Raw genomic sequence first — 14508 nt, 5'->3', positions numbered from 1 at the left:
CTGTAACGTTTCCTTCTCCCGCTCTGTGACGTTTCCTTCTCCCGCTCTGTAACGTTTCCTTCTCCCACTCTGTGACGTTTCCTTCTCCCACTCTGTAACGTTTCCTTCTCCCACTCTGTGACGTTTCCTTCTCCCACTCTGTGACGTTTCCTTCTCCCACTCTGTGACGTTTCCTTCTCCCACTCTGTAACGTTTCCTTCTCCCACTCTGTAACGTTTCCTTCTCCCACTCTGTGACGTTTCCTTCTCCCGCTCTGTGACGTTTCCTTCTCCCGCTCTGTGACGTTTCCTTCCTTCTCCCACTCTGTGACGTTTCCTTCTCCCACTCTGTGACGTTTCCTTCTCCCACTCTGTGACGTTTCCTTCTCCCACTCTGTGACGTTTCCTTCTCCCGCTCTGTGACGTTTCCTTCTCCCGCTCTGTGACGTTTCCTTCTCCCACTCTGTGACGTTTCCTTCTCCCACTCTGTGACGTTTCCTTCTCCCACTCTGTGACGTTTCCTTCTCCCGCTCTGTGACGTTTCCTTCTCCCGCTCTGTAACGTTTCCTTCTCCCACTCTGTAACGTTTCCTTCTCCCACTCTGTGACGTTTCCTTCTCCCACTCTGTGACGTTTCCTTCTCCCGCTCTGTGACGTTTCCTTCTCCCGCTCTGTGACGTTTCCTTCTCCCACTCTGTGACGTTTCCTTCTCCCACTCTGTAACGCTCCTCTCAGACTCATCATGGAGGCTGATTTAGGACCAGTTCCTAGTTAAAAAGCAGCTGTTTAACATAATTATGACTGTTTTTTTGCCTCACATCAGCCCCTTCCAAACATATTTTGGAACGTGTTGCAGCCTGAAAGGTAAAAATTATTGTTTATGTTTGTTAACAAATTAAATTAAGTCGAGTTCATTCTGTCTGAAATTAAACGTTTTTATGTCCCAGTAAAAACCTTGGTAACAACAAAGAAGTCTTATTGCTGTACTTTTAGTTTTTTGATGATATTTTCTGATGAATAAGAAGCATACATGATGTCTGTGTCAGCGACGTCCCGTCCTTCCTCCCTGCTCAACCACCACAGAGCAACACTGATGGCGAGATCATAGTGAGCCTGAAACGACACACAGAGAGACTCTGCTGGCTTCACCACAGAGAAGATTTATACCGAGTCACAGCTCTGCGAGGCGAGTCTTTACCAGGTCGTCCAGCACTGTGGCGGTTCCCCTTCCTGTCGGATCGAAGCGCTTTTCCCTGAGCTTCTGTCCAATGTAGTCACCTCTGTTTGGACACCATGTTAAAAACTGTTGCCGTCACACTAAAGTATTCCTCAGTGTTTAAAGTTTTAATGTGCACTCACATGAGGGCCTGAACGTCTCTCCTCAGCCGCTTCGCCTCCATTTTCTGAGTGAAATCTTTCACAGAAGTCCTGCAGAAACATCGACGTCTTTAGAAACATTTGGAAAATCTTCACTTTCTGTTCACTTTAAACTAGGGTTGGGCAACGATTAAAACGTTTAATCTAATTAATCACATGATTTCTCTGATTAATCGCATTTGTACGCAGAATCCAAAAATGAATCCAAAAGTAGTGTATAGCTTTTAGCATTTAGCTTTATTTTAAATGTGCTGCCATATGAATGAAAGTGCCATAACATTTGTTGTGCAAACACACTTTTAACATCAGCATCTTTCTGTAGTTTTTATGTAGAAGCCTCGCTCCACTGTCTGTTTCCTTGAATGACTTGCTGCTATCAGTTGTTTGTTTTGCCTTTAAGTGATATTTTAGACTGGAACTACTACGCTGAGAAGACAATTCAACTTGGCAGTGTTTACAGATGACTTTGGTTCTGTCGACTCCGCCGTCTGGAAGAACTTTAAAATGAAAATGGCCGAGTAAAAGTTCCGTACCCTTCTCCATGTTTGGTGGATCCGCCGATTACTTTCTTTTCCTGTTCCACAGCAGACAGCAGCAGACTTTTACAAAATAAAAGCCTGTGAGCAGCAGACTTTTACAAAATAAAAGCCTGTGAGCAACAGACTTTTACAATAATAAAATAAATTAAAATAATAAAATAATAATAAAAAAAACTGCGTTAATGCGCAATAAAATATTTATCGCGTTAAATAAATAACGAGTTAACTCGGCCAGCCCTACAAATGACAAAAGATTTAATTACATAAGGGCAAAATCAATAAATTACAGTAAAAAGGTAATCCACCATGTTTGGTGGATCCGCCGATTACTTTCTTTTCCCGTTACACAGCAGACAGCAGCAGACTTTTATAAAATAAAAGCCTGTGAGCAACAGACTTTTACAATAATAAAATAAATAATAAAACCTGCGTTAATGCGCGATAAAATATTCATCGGTGTTAAATAATTACCGAGTTATCGCGATAATAACGAGTTAAATCGCCCAGCCCTACTTTAAATCAAACTCATCCATGAAGCACATTTAAAACAAGCACAGCTGAATGAGAAAACTGAAACTTAGAAACAGAACAAGCAAAAAAAGAAGAATTACTTCCTTAAAAAGTAGGAAATAAAACAATAAACATGCTTAAGAGTGGTAAAGTACTAAGATTGTTTAATGCAGTTAAAGGTGAACTAAAATGTCTCCAGTTGGGGTTTAATTGACATTTCCCTGATGAACCGACTGAAATCAGAAGCTGAAATCATCAAGGGAAGAAATGGTTTAAACTTCCTCCTTTTTCTCCATTTTGTCCCAACTCTGCATCCCAGACGTCTCCTCTTCAACTCGTCTTTATTTGTGCTCTTAATCCAGGCAATAGTTCTCCTACAGAAACGAGCTGTATGGATTATTAATAAGATTGATTACTAGGCAAATACTCCCCCAATGTTTATGAAATCACATGTTATGAAATTCAATGATCTGGTATATTACAAAATAATGCAAATAATGTATCGAGCTAAATCAAAGTTACTCCCAGTCAGCATACAAAGGTTTTTCTCATCTCAAGAAACAAAGTACAATTTAAGAGACGTGCAAATTTACTGTACCCAAGGCCAAAAAACAAATGAAAAGGAGATGCATATCTGTTGTTGGGGTTTCATTATGGAATGATGCCAATATAAATGTAAGAAATTATAGAACATTTTTGGTTTTCAAAAGGATGGTTTCTAAAGCAATTTTTGAGGGCTACAAGTATTTATAATTTGTGAAGAATTTTGTGTTTATTTATGATTTTCCTTCATTATTCTTCTATTTTTGACTTTATTGGATGCAATTCTGTTTTTTGTCTTTTCCCTTTTTACTATTATTTTTCGTCTTACTTTAGTATTTGTAAAAATATAGGTTGATGGGTGGGTGGCTTCATTTTGTTCAACAGGACAGGCTTAAATATAAGCATTACGCTTCAGCCTGTAGGCCTTTTCGGTCACTTAAAAAAATGCTGTGATTGTACTGAACACATTTGTTGTTTACTGTGTGACTGAATAAAACAAACAAACAAACAAACAAAATAAATACTTGGGCTTTAAGAGGCTCAGTTAGCTGCAGAAGTCCTTCCATTAGCACAGAAATAGGTTTCAGAAATCTGCGTTTCAGGAGAAAATCTGCAGAAGAAGCAAAGAAACAACCCAGAGCTGCTGCTGCAGCCTGCTGCCACTAGGGCGGCGCCATTCTGGAAAGATTGAAGAACTGGTTTAAAAAAAAAAAAGAAGAAAACTGGAACCACAAAGTGTTTTAATGGAGTCAGGCGAGTTGGAAGAGATTCAACAAAGTTCTGAATGGATCTTTGTATAAACGAGAGGGTTTAATGATTTAAATCAATTCACAACTATTTAAAAAGCTTTGCAGACCATAACAAACATAAGTGTCCAAACAGCCAAACAGTGAATAAAGTCTGAGATACAAGGAACCCGACACCCTGCTGGACTCAGACACCTTCATTAAGATAAAGTGTGCACGTTAACGCCCGGTCTTCTGTAACTGAGCAGCAGAGCCCGGATCTGCTCTGAAACAGCAGATTTAACAGGAACCCTCAAACATTCCTACTCACCTCAGAGTTCTGGCTCCTCCGGCTCCAGCTGGCACCAACAAGCCTAAACACCGAACCTTTAACCTGCGCAGGCCAACGTGCACGGATCAGGTGAGCCGCCTCCGCTGAATAATTTACATCTGAGCTCCTGTCAGTCTCCAACAGAGCGACCACAGCCACAAACACTCACAGAAACCACGTCCTGCTAAAGGTGGAGTTTATTGGGGGGAGGGGGGCTCTATCAAAGGGTACACAACTCTCACTCCAATCTATAAAATACATCAACCTCTAAAATAAAGTTAAAATATAAAAAAGAAAATCCCATCAGTCCGCCGTCTTCTTCGGCTTCTTCGGCTTCTTCTTCTTGCCGTCTTTAAACTGCGGAGAACTCAGGAAGGAGCTGTCGGTGAACTTGTCTCCGCGCCTTATTTTGCTGTTCGGAGACAGAAACACAGTCGTTAGCGTACGGTGCAGGAGAAGGGACAAAATTCAGATGGCTGACAAGCAGGCGGGGGCTGTAAGCTTTCTGAGGAATGAGCCGTTTACGTTTGACGACGTGACTTTCGTCCGTTAAACTCTCCGCAAACATAACGTGTCTTTTCATTGCTACGCTGATGATGTTCAGATTTATCTCCCCGTGCAAATGAACTGTAAAAACTCTGTTCAAACTCTACCAACATCAAGACTTGGATGAGCCTCAGCTTCCTAAACCTAAATGACAGTAAGACAGAAGTCACAGTGTTTGGATGCCATGGACTTTACAGTGACCGCGTTGAGGCTCCGCCCCCTTCCCTTGGTCCAAAGAACTGCTCCGTCATGAAGAGCTTCGGTGTCACTTGACAGTGATTTTAAATTTGACAGGAAAGTTGGATCTGTAGCCAAAAGTGCCTTTTTCCAGCTGCGACTTCTGGCCAGGGTAAAACCTCTCTCCTGATTCATGCTTTTATTTTTTCCAGACTGGATAATTGCGACTCGTATGTAGGTTTAGACCAGCGCTCTCTGCGACGCCTGCAGCTTGTGCAAAATGCTGCTGCTGCTCGGCTTTTAACAGGCAGAAAGAGACAGGAACATATAACATATAGCATAAGAACTTTTTTTTTTATTAGTTATTTTAGTATTATTATTGTTTTAAATGATATAGCTGTTGTATGTCTTTTAATTTATTCTTGAATTTTATTCTTTAAATTGTAATTGTGTCTAAATGCAGGCTAAAAACGAAAAGGCCATCGAGCTTTTCCAGTGGTTGCCCCTAAACTTAGGAATGGGTTCCCATGGTTACCGCTGCATATTCGTTCATCAGAAACTCTGGAAATTTTTTAAATATCTCTTAAAACCCAACTTTTCTCCCAGGCTTTCAGACCTGGGAGAAACAAACATGGTCTGTGTGAGTAAATTGTTTTTATCTTTAGTCTCCATATCCGACTTTCACTTTGCGATTACTGCAGCCGAAAACATTTACAATCCCATCACTGAGGTTGTGCTGGAGTGTTCCATTCCCTCAGCTGGGGGAACTGCTGCATGATGGGAGACGTAGTTCAGCACTACGCTGATACTGGTGTGATAGACCGAGCAGCAAACAGCGTAACAGGCGCGGCTGTCGGCAGCAGGCAGCAGGCAGTGATACGAAGGGAGAGAAAATAGGGCCAAGAGATTGTGAGGTCTGACTTTTTCCTGGAGAACCATTTTGTGATGCAAATGTATTACTCTTTTGAACGCATATTGTTCTGAGAAGCAAAACGCTTTATTTTTTAAACCCCAGCCAACTAGCCGGACTACCTTCATCAGCACCAAAACGAGGCTGGAACTCTGCTCACAGGACGCAGCAGGGGGTAAGAAGATGTTCAGAAATGATGCTGCTGATATGGGATGTCATTAGGGCTGTAGCGATACACTAATCTCACTATACGATACACGATATTCAGTCAACGATTCGACTACATCATTTTCTGGGGTAAAAAAAAGGGACAGTGTGATTTGACATGGCCGGTGGTCCGACCTTTGAACCAGAAGGACGACACCACCAGACAAACAGAAACAAACGAACGCGTCACAAACGTGAGAGCTGTGCACTTTATAACATTTTTATCAACTAATTTTTCACCGTTTTGTATAATGTGACCCCCTGGCATTGTATTGTATTATATTAATGTTCTGTGTTTTCACTAATTGTAACAAACCGACTTTACAATAAAGTTTGCTTTAAAAAAAACAAAATAAAAAAACCCACGATACTTTATCGGGAAACGAAATATCGATATATATCGCTGTATCGATAAAACTGCTCAGCCCTAGATGTCATACAGCCTCATGTCAAAAGAGGCGAACTATCCCTTTAAGAAAACGTGTTCCTGGAACACGCTGAACTTCGGCCTTTCTGCTTCTCGGTGCTGTGGCTCACCTGTTCAGCGGCGGCTCCTTGTAGCTGACCACGCCGTTCCTTCTCCTGCTTCTGCCTCCGTTTTCACTGTCCGGCGTCGCCATGGTGTTGGTGACCGTCGTCAGGACTCGTCCTGCTGCAACACAAAGGAAAACGCACGAATGATCAGAAGCAGCTGCGGTGTTTCAGTGCAGCACGGAGTGGCGCAGCAGAGTGATCACACACCTGGAGAAGCTTCGCACCCCTCAGCCGCCGCCGCCGCCGCCGCCGCCCTGCTGGGAGTGGCGGGCAAAGACCCGGGCTCCGTGTCCACCGTGCTGACGTCCGCGAGCATCCACGGCGGCAGCTCGTCCACCAGCAGGTCTGCTACGTCCTGGTAAACGTCGCTGGCGTCTGACCTGGCGCTCTCACGCTTGTCCCGGGTTCTGCGTCTGCCGACCACAAACGTCTGCTGCTGACCCCTGCTCTCCGGCTGACCCCTGCTCTCCGGCTGACCCCTGCTCTCCGGCTGACTCCTGCTCTCCGGCTGACTCCTGCTCTCCGGCTGACCCCTGCTCTCCGGCTGACTCCTGCTCTCCGGCTGACCCCTGCTCTCCGGCTGCAGCTTGAACGTATTTCTGCGCAGCTTTGGATCCGTCTTGGATTTCTTCAGACGTTCAGAGACGTCACGCTTCTCGCCGCCGGGCGGCGTTTGAACATCATCACAACTCTCAGCCCCTTCAGGCCCAAACTCTTTGTTGCCACGGTTACGTTTCTCCTCCCTGAGAAGCCTTAAGAGGCCGCCACCCGCCTCAGGCGGCGTTTGAACATCACCAGAACTCTCAGCCCCCTCAGGTCCAAACTCTTTGTTGCCACGGTTACGTTTTTCCTCCCTGTGATTTAAGAGGCCGCCACCCGCCTCGGCGTTCCTCCTGCCGGGTCGTCCCGCTGCTTCTCTTCGAGCTTTCTTGCGTTTCTGAAACTCTGGGCCTGAGGTGGGTTGGCGGTCTGACGCCAGACGCTCGTCGCTGAGACTCGAGTCGTCCTGAAAGCTCCCGGACTCGCAAGTTTCCCCCCGAGGACGCTTCCAGGAGCGGCGGGTCTCTGTGGGGGGAGTCGTTCCTGAAGGCCGCCGGCTGGTGGTTCCAGCCAGCAGCTCGTCTGCCTCACAGCCGGGTCCTTCAGGAGGGAACGGGTCCTGGTCCTGGTCCTGGTCCTGGTCCTGGTCCTGGTCCTGGTCCTGGTCCTGGTCCTGGTCCTGGTCCTGGTCCAGGGTCGATGATGTGCTCTCCCTGAAAACAGAGACAACAAACGTCCCTCTGCACCTGGGTTTGTGGCCGGTCTTCCTCTTCCCAGGAGAGGGAGGCTCCGTGCGTCCCGACTCGGGTCCAGCCTCTTCAGGTCCAGCCTCTTCGGGTCCTCGCCGGTGTTCTTCCTCTTGGTTCTGATCCGGCTCCTGTCTGGACTGATTACTGACTGCTCCCGCTGAGGGTTTGCGGGCGACGGTAGACGATCTGCCGCTCTTAGCTTTGGACCTCCTGCAGGTGACTCTGGACGGTCCGGCCGACTCCGAGGCGTCTCCGCTGGCTCGTTTGAAAGCAACTTTGGGATCCGTGAAGTAATCGTCCAGGTCCGGTGAAACGGCGTCGCAGGATTTTAACTTTCTCTTTGGGATCGCCGGATTTTTGCCCAGTTTGGGGATACGAGACGTTGTGACGTTGGTGCAGAGGCTTCTGGGAAATGGAGGCTGAAGAGCATCCGGGTCTCTAATCTCGTGTGGCGGCACCAGAGCGGCGGCGGCGGCGGAGGGGTCCTGCACACCCTGCTTCGGGCTCCTCCTTTTCTTCCTCTTGGCTTTGGTTTCCACGGTGATGATCTCTGCGGCGTCACTGAGCGTCATCTCCATGGACGTGTCCAGAAGCACAGTTTTCTCCTGTTTGCTGGGCTCAGGTCCGGTTTCCAGGCCGGAACCACAGGGGGAAGGGGACGGCCCCCCGGCCCGCGGCGGACAGATTATGGACTGCACGTCAAAGCCGGACCCGGAGAAGACGGCCGACAGCCGCTCCACTTCGTCCCGCAGGCTGCTGCTGGACGGGCGGCTCGGGCCGGTTTGGAAACGCTGGCTCGGGCCTCTTCTCTCCGCCTCTGCGCCATCTGAGAAAAAGGAACGGCGTCAGTGTCAGGGAGCAGGTGAACATGAGACATTCTGCAGCGAGCTCCTCCCACCGGTCCTGCTGCGTCCGCTCAGGACTCCCAGCTCGGCCTCGCCGCTCCTCCTCTGAGGCTCGCTGCTGGGACTCAGGAGGGTCCTCCGAGCTCCCGGCTGCAGCCGGAACGGATCCTTCAGACCGCGGTGGCTGGAAAAGCAGCACAGAGAAGCAAAGGTCAGAGGTCACCAGAGGTCGTTCACAGCCGCTGAGGCCACACACGGTGCGCAGCTCTGACCTTCCTGCTGCAGGCGTTTCCTTGTTGTCGTCACAGAACGCCGTCCTGCAGTCCTCCGACGGTCCGGCAGAAACCTGAGAGAAACGCCTGAACACTTTTATATCGACCGGCGTTTAGGCCACATTTACACACAGCCGGGTATTTAGAGAAACAAATATTTCCCCCCCTCCGTTTTCAGTAATAACATCATGCACACAACATCGTTTTCAAAAAACTTGTCATTTACATCAACCCGCATAAATACGCCGTCAAGCGCCATAATAACTCTGCCAAACCTGTTGGCGGCAGTGTAGGGAAAGGAATAAAGCCATGCAAGCCAATCAGAATACTCAGAATCGAGGACTTTCCTCATGTGAAGGAGGAGATAACGAGAGCAAATATCACAACAAAACTGAAGGCAATAAGAGGGAAATATAGACAGTCAGTGGATACTGGACGCAGGAGCGGCCACGGAAGAGTGGTGCTCCTCTATTTTGAACTGTGCGAGCAGGTTTGGGGTGGCAAATGCAATAAGGCCACAAACGTACAAATTAGTAGAACTTTAACATCATCCATGATAATCCTGATCAGTAGCCAAACAAACTGTAAACATAAGGCGCTCGCATGACGTTAAGCATTTTCTGGCGCATAATGTGACGTTTAAGAACCTAAAACGCCGTTTCTCCCAGTTGACACGGCAACACATAACCGGCGTTATCAGAAATCTCCACTTTGGCCGGAGGTTTTAGAAATAATCGTTTTCTGTGATAAAAACGGGGTTTTGGTGTAAATGAGAGGCCAAACCGCAGGAAAATATCTGCGTCTTCCTGTCGTGTAAACGGGGCCTCAGCCTGACACAAACATTGCATCAGTGACCCGTTCCTGCCGATTCCTCCTCTACAACATCCGGAGGATTCGACCCTTCCTCACCGAAGGCTCTGGTCATCTCCCGCCTGGACTACTGCAGCTCCCTCCTTGCTGGCGCCCCGGCTTCTGCCATCAGACCTCTGGAGCTCGTCTGGTGTTCAACCTCCCCGAGTTCTCCCACACCACTCCCCTTCTCCGCTCTCTACACCGGCTCCCTGTAGCTGCAGCATCCAGTTTCAGACTCTGGTGCTGGCCTACAGGGCAGTGGAAGGAACAGCTCCTTCATAGCTCCAGGCTATGGTCCAGCACTTCACCCCTGCCTGACCGCCTCGCTCTGCGGCCTCCAGGCGGCCGGTGGCCCCCTCACTCAGCGGTCCCTGCGCACCATCCACACGGTCACGGCTTTTCTCTGTTCTGGCGCCCCGATGGTGGAACGATCTCCGACTGATGTCAGATGAGTCGTTGCCCATCTTTGGCCGCAGGCTGCAACCCATCTCTGCAGGAAACACTACTCTGATCCGCCTTCTGAGGACATCACCTGTTTCCTCCCAGCTCCTTACGCACTTATTTGTTTCCTAAATTGTCTTCCCATTTGTCTCGGGACCTAACTTACTGCACTTACTCTAGCACTAGTTTTGCTCTTAGCTGTTTGGTTTTGGAAGGAAATGCACTTATGATTTCTTGTGACCTAAAGTTCTTTTGCCTACCGATGTGGAACACACTTATTGTAAGTCGCTTTGGATAAAAGCGTTTGCAGAATGACCGTAATGTGATGTAATGTAACGTGATGTCTTTGAACTTTTACAGAAAGTAAAGATGAAAATGTTGCTCTTCAGTGAGGACGAATGACTCTTGAGTGTCTGTGGTTCCACACGCTGAAGTTCACAACAACATACTCATGATCAGATCAGTTCTCCTGACATTTCTCTGCTGAAGCTGTTTGTCAGATCAGACGGCGGCACGGCCTCATTACCCAGCAACCATCAGCAAACAGTAAAACTCTCAGGACTTTGCACCAAATGAATGGAACCAGCTGAAGGATGTGAATCTCAACCTTCTGCTCGTGTTGTTTGCATGCACGTGCACGTGGCTCACTGATGACATTACATGTTTAAAGTGCTCGAAAGTTTTTAAGAAAACTAAAAATTCCCCAAAACCGAGTCTGAATCTCTTGAATCTGTTGCTTCGTCGCTGTATTTAAGTGTAACTGTTCCCACCTGTTAGTCCAAAAACATTTAAAAACACGGTCAGAGTCCTTACGCTGTCGGAGAAGAGCTCGGCCACCATGCCCAGGCTCTGCTGGGTGTTGCTGTGCAGGCTCCTCAGGATGGGCAGCTGCAGGAGGAAAACAGTCAGTGAGCTTTCTGCATGGCCGTCAGCACCCAGAGACGCTCGCTGCAGTAGTCCGACAGACGGCAGACTCACCAGCTTCCTTTCCTTGTGCTTCCTGGTGGCCAGTTCGAAGCAGAGGGCCTCCACCTGTTTCTGCAGGTGCACCACCTCCATCTCCAGCTGCCTGCTCCTCTCTTTCTGCCCCTGCAGTGCCAGAGCCAAGGCCTTGTTGTTGGTCTTCAGGGAGACCTTGAAGAACGAGGAGGTGTCTGGTGGGGGGAGTGAAACGGGGTTAGTTCGGAGGGGAGGTTTCCTTTCTCCCTTCAGGAAACGTTAGAGAGCTACGAAACAAACGACTCACTGAGAATCTTGTGTTTTATCTTCGAGGCGACGGCTGAAGTCTGTTTGGAGGGCTTCAATGGCGTCATCGTCGTCAGAGGAAACATGGTCGGGTTTATTTAAAGCTCCTCCTGGAGCTCGATTCACCTGAAAGAAGACACGACACGACTGAACACACAGCAGCGTGCAGCCACGATTCAGAGAAAGACTGGACGTCTCGTCAAAGGCAGAGAAAACTGAAATCTAATGGTCTGTTAAGCCACTTAACTCTGACCTATGAAACATTCAGGCAGAAAAAAGGCTCCTAACTCAAGGGATGAACCAGTGTTGTGTCCACACAGAACAGACAACTGAGCAAAGAAGCCGTTTTAAACTGGATCTTTAGGCACTTTGTTCCCAGCAGCCTGTGAGAAAAAGGCTGAGCTGTGCCAAAGGACACAAGAAGCTGACTGAAAATCAGTGGCAACAGGTCTGATGGAGGGATGAATCCTCCCCAGAGCCCGGAGCTCAACATTACTGAAGCAACTATATAAAGAAATGAGGTCTGGATTAAGACTTTTGTCTTTCAAATTAATAATAAAACGAGCAACAAAAGGGTTTCCATCTTCTTCATGAAGATGCCAACTTAGATTTAAAATTAACTGTGCAAACTAGCCGGACAACGTTGACCTTTCTACCAAAAAAACCTACTTATTTAGGATTGCTTTTAATACCCAGTAGTATGATGACACTTTTATCTTAATCGATTTTGTTGTATTTTATTGCTTTCACTATTCTTTTATTGTTTTTATTTGTTTTTACTTCTTCTTCTCTTTATTTATTACTTGCTGTAAAGCACTTTGGTACACCGTAAGGATTGTCTCTAAAGGGCTGTATAAATAAAATACATTTATATTTACATTTACCTTGAATTAACTGATATTGGCGTTAGCTTCCCCGACTTGAGTAGCAGCTAAGCTAACTGTTATAACTGTTATAAGTTGGTCCAAACTTACCGATTTCTAACGTCCACCAGCAGGAACCTTTTGTCTATCGCGTACAAATTTGTGTGATAACACCGTGAAATGATTATCAAATTAATCGTAAATTTACCGTTGAAAACATCTCGATAAAGATGCTGTTGAATTATTTTTAAATGTAAACAGATATCCGCCGAGATTCTGCGCAAGCGCACTGAGGTGCGTCTGAAAAGTGGCGACCAATCAGAAACGTCTGCCCCATAATTATTTAACGCCCAGAGTTTGACTTCTCAGGCAGTCAGCGGCCTTCTAACGACCAACATGAATACATAGAAAGAAACGTTTTCGGATTATGACTCACGTTTTTGTTTAAATAAACAAAGATCAGAAAATGCATATGTTATTAATATGACCTTACTTCAAAGCTGTGGGTCTAGAAATAAAATAAAAACACTGCATGGAAGCCAAATATAAAAATTGTATTGTGTACAGTTTAATACCAAATTCAAAACATATGGTATGATTTCTGAACAATGACAAAACTGGGTGCCTTGGAGAAGACGGTAACATAATAATATAGAAATAAAGAAAAGGAAACTCTTTTTCAGACCCACTACAGTTTGATTATCACCCTGGGGTTGTTGTACAAGATGCCATCATCTACCTGCTTCAGTGAGTTCCCTCTAATGTGGAGAAAGCCGGCAGCACAATGAGGATCATGTTCTTTGATTTGTGTGGTGGCTTAAACAAAATTTAGCTTACACCTTTATGTACCTTTTTCCCCTTTTTTTTTTTTTCGTCTAGTTCTTGGAAAGGTGAAATGGCTCACAGACTTTTTAATAGGTAGGCCTCAGTCAGTCAGGGTAAATAGTGTCTTATCCCAAAAGAAGAAGATGACTTCTACAGGTTCACCACAGGGGTGTGTCTTGTCCCCTTTATTGTTTATTTTATATACAAATGACTGCAGGAGTCACCACACTGACAGACACAGTCTGAGTCAGTTTACTCCAGGATGGAGAGGTCGACCACGGGCCAGTTACGACTGACTTTGTGGAGTGGTGTGACGGCCATTTCCTCAAGTTAAATGTTCAAAAAACTAAGGACACGGTCATTGACTTTAGGAAGACACCACATCCAGCTTACCCAGCAGTTATTAAGGGTACAGCAGTGGAGATGGTGGATTCATACAAATATTTGGGGACAATAATTGATAAAAACTTGACAAATGACCTAAATACCTCAACAATCTGCAAAAAGGGCCTGCAGAGATTACACTTTCTGCGCAGACTAAAATCTTTCAATGTTGATAAGACCTTAAAGGGACACTATGTAATAAATTAAGGGTACAGCAGTGGAGATGGTGGATTCATACAAATATTTGGGGACAATAATTGATAAAAACTTGACAAATGACCTAAATACCTCAACAATCTGCAAAAAGGGCCTGCAGAGATTACACTTTCTGCGCAGACTAAAATCTTTCAATGTTGATAAGACCTTAAAGGGACACTATGTAATAAATTAAGTCATTTATTAGCTCAAATCAACATATTCATTCATAAATTAGTCCTCATTGGTGTAAAATGATCTCTGTCAAAAGTCTCCCTTATCCTCCTGAGTGCAGAATAACTTGTCTGTATCTACATAGAGCAGGTAAGCTCTATGGAGGCTGCCATGTCCTTCCGGTCTATGAAAAATGACGAAGTGCCGAGAGGGACATAAAGCACTTCGAATCGCGATTTCCCCATCAGGCCTACAAGCATAAATGACGTCATTGTGACGTCATTTCCGCCAAATGGCTAATTACAGCCGCTAATGCTAAATAGATTTTATTCCTTGGCACATATGTCTTTGTGTTCATTAGCTTTCTTTTTGTAAGTGCATCATCTTCTTCTTTTTATTATTATTCCTATGCTCCCCCTGGATATCTTCTTTTTGGCGTTATGCTCACATTTGTAAACTGTTATTTTGTTGATTTACCAATAAAGTTTAAAAAAAAAATGCTAAATAGATTTTATCTCGTAAATTATCCCACTAATAATGCATTGATTGTTACCAAACTTCTGCCGTAGTACACATAGGCTCTTAACTCACAAAACGAGGCATTAGAAAGTTTGTAAGTTTACCGGGAGTTTATTTACCGCTGCTAATGCTCCTATTGCTAACGCAGGCTAATGCTAATGCTGCGTCGATGTCACTTCCGGTAACTCCCGGAATATGACTAATTGCATTGCTTGCACACCAAAGGAG

At 45.8% G+C, this 14508-nt stretch overlaps 1 protein-coding gene across 2 annotated transcripts; it reads right to left on the bottom strand.

Annotated features, from left to right (window-relative positions):
• Positions 1–4238: 4238 nt before the first annotated feature.
• sgo2 (shugoshin 2) lies at positions 4239–12436 on the bottom strand. Of its 2 annotated transcripts, none has more exons than XM_075478818.1 (9): positions 12295–12436; positions 11322–11446; positions 11054–11229; positions 10889–10963; positions 8783–8856; positions 8564–8694; positions 6584–8491; positions 6380–6494; positions 4239–4414 (listed from the first exon to the last, which is right to left on the bottom strand). In XM_075478818.1, the coding sequence occupies exons 2-9, from the start codon at positions 11404–11406 to the stop codon at positions 4306–4308; spliced, it is 2673 nt and encodes an 890-aa protein (XP_075334933.1). In that variant the 5' UTR covers positions 11407–11446; positions 12295–12436; the 3' UTR covers positions 4239–4305. The 2 variants fall into 2 exon arrangements, with proteins under 2 accessions (XP_075334933.1, XP_075334934.1); XM_075478819.1 differs by having other exon boundaries at positions 6380–6491.
• Between the last annotated feature and the right edge of the window lie 2072 nt (positions 12437–14508).

Source organism: Odontesthes bonariensis, chromosome 12, assembly GCF_027942865.1.
Source record: "Odontesthes bonariensis isolate fOdoBon6 chromosome 12, fOdoBon6.hap1, whole genome shotgun sequence".
Lineage (NCBI taxonomy): Eukaryota > Metazoa > Chordata > Actinopteri > Atheriniformes > Atherinopsidae > Odontesthes > Odontesthes bonariensis.
The sequence above is the reverse complement of the archived record's forward strand: the minus strand, read 5'-3'. Positions and strand labels throughout refer to the sequence as shown.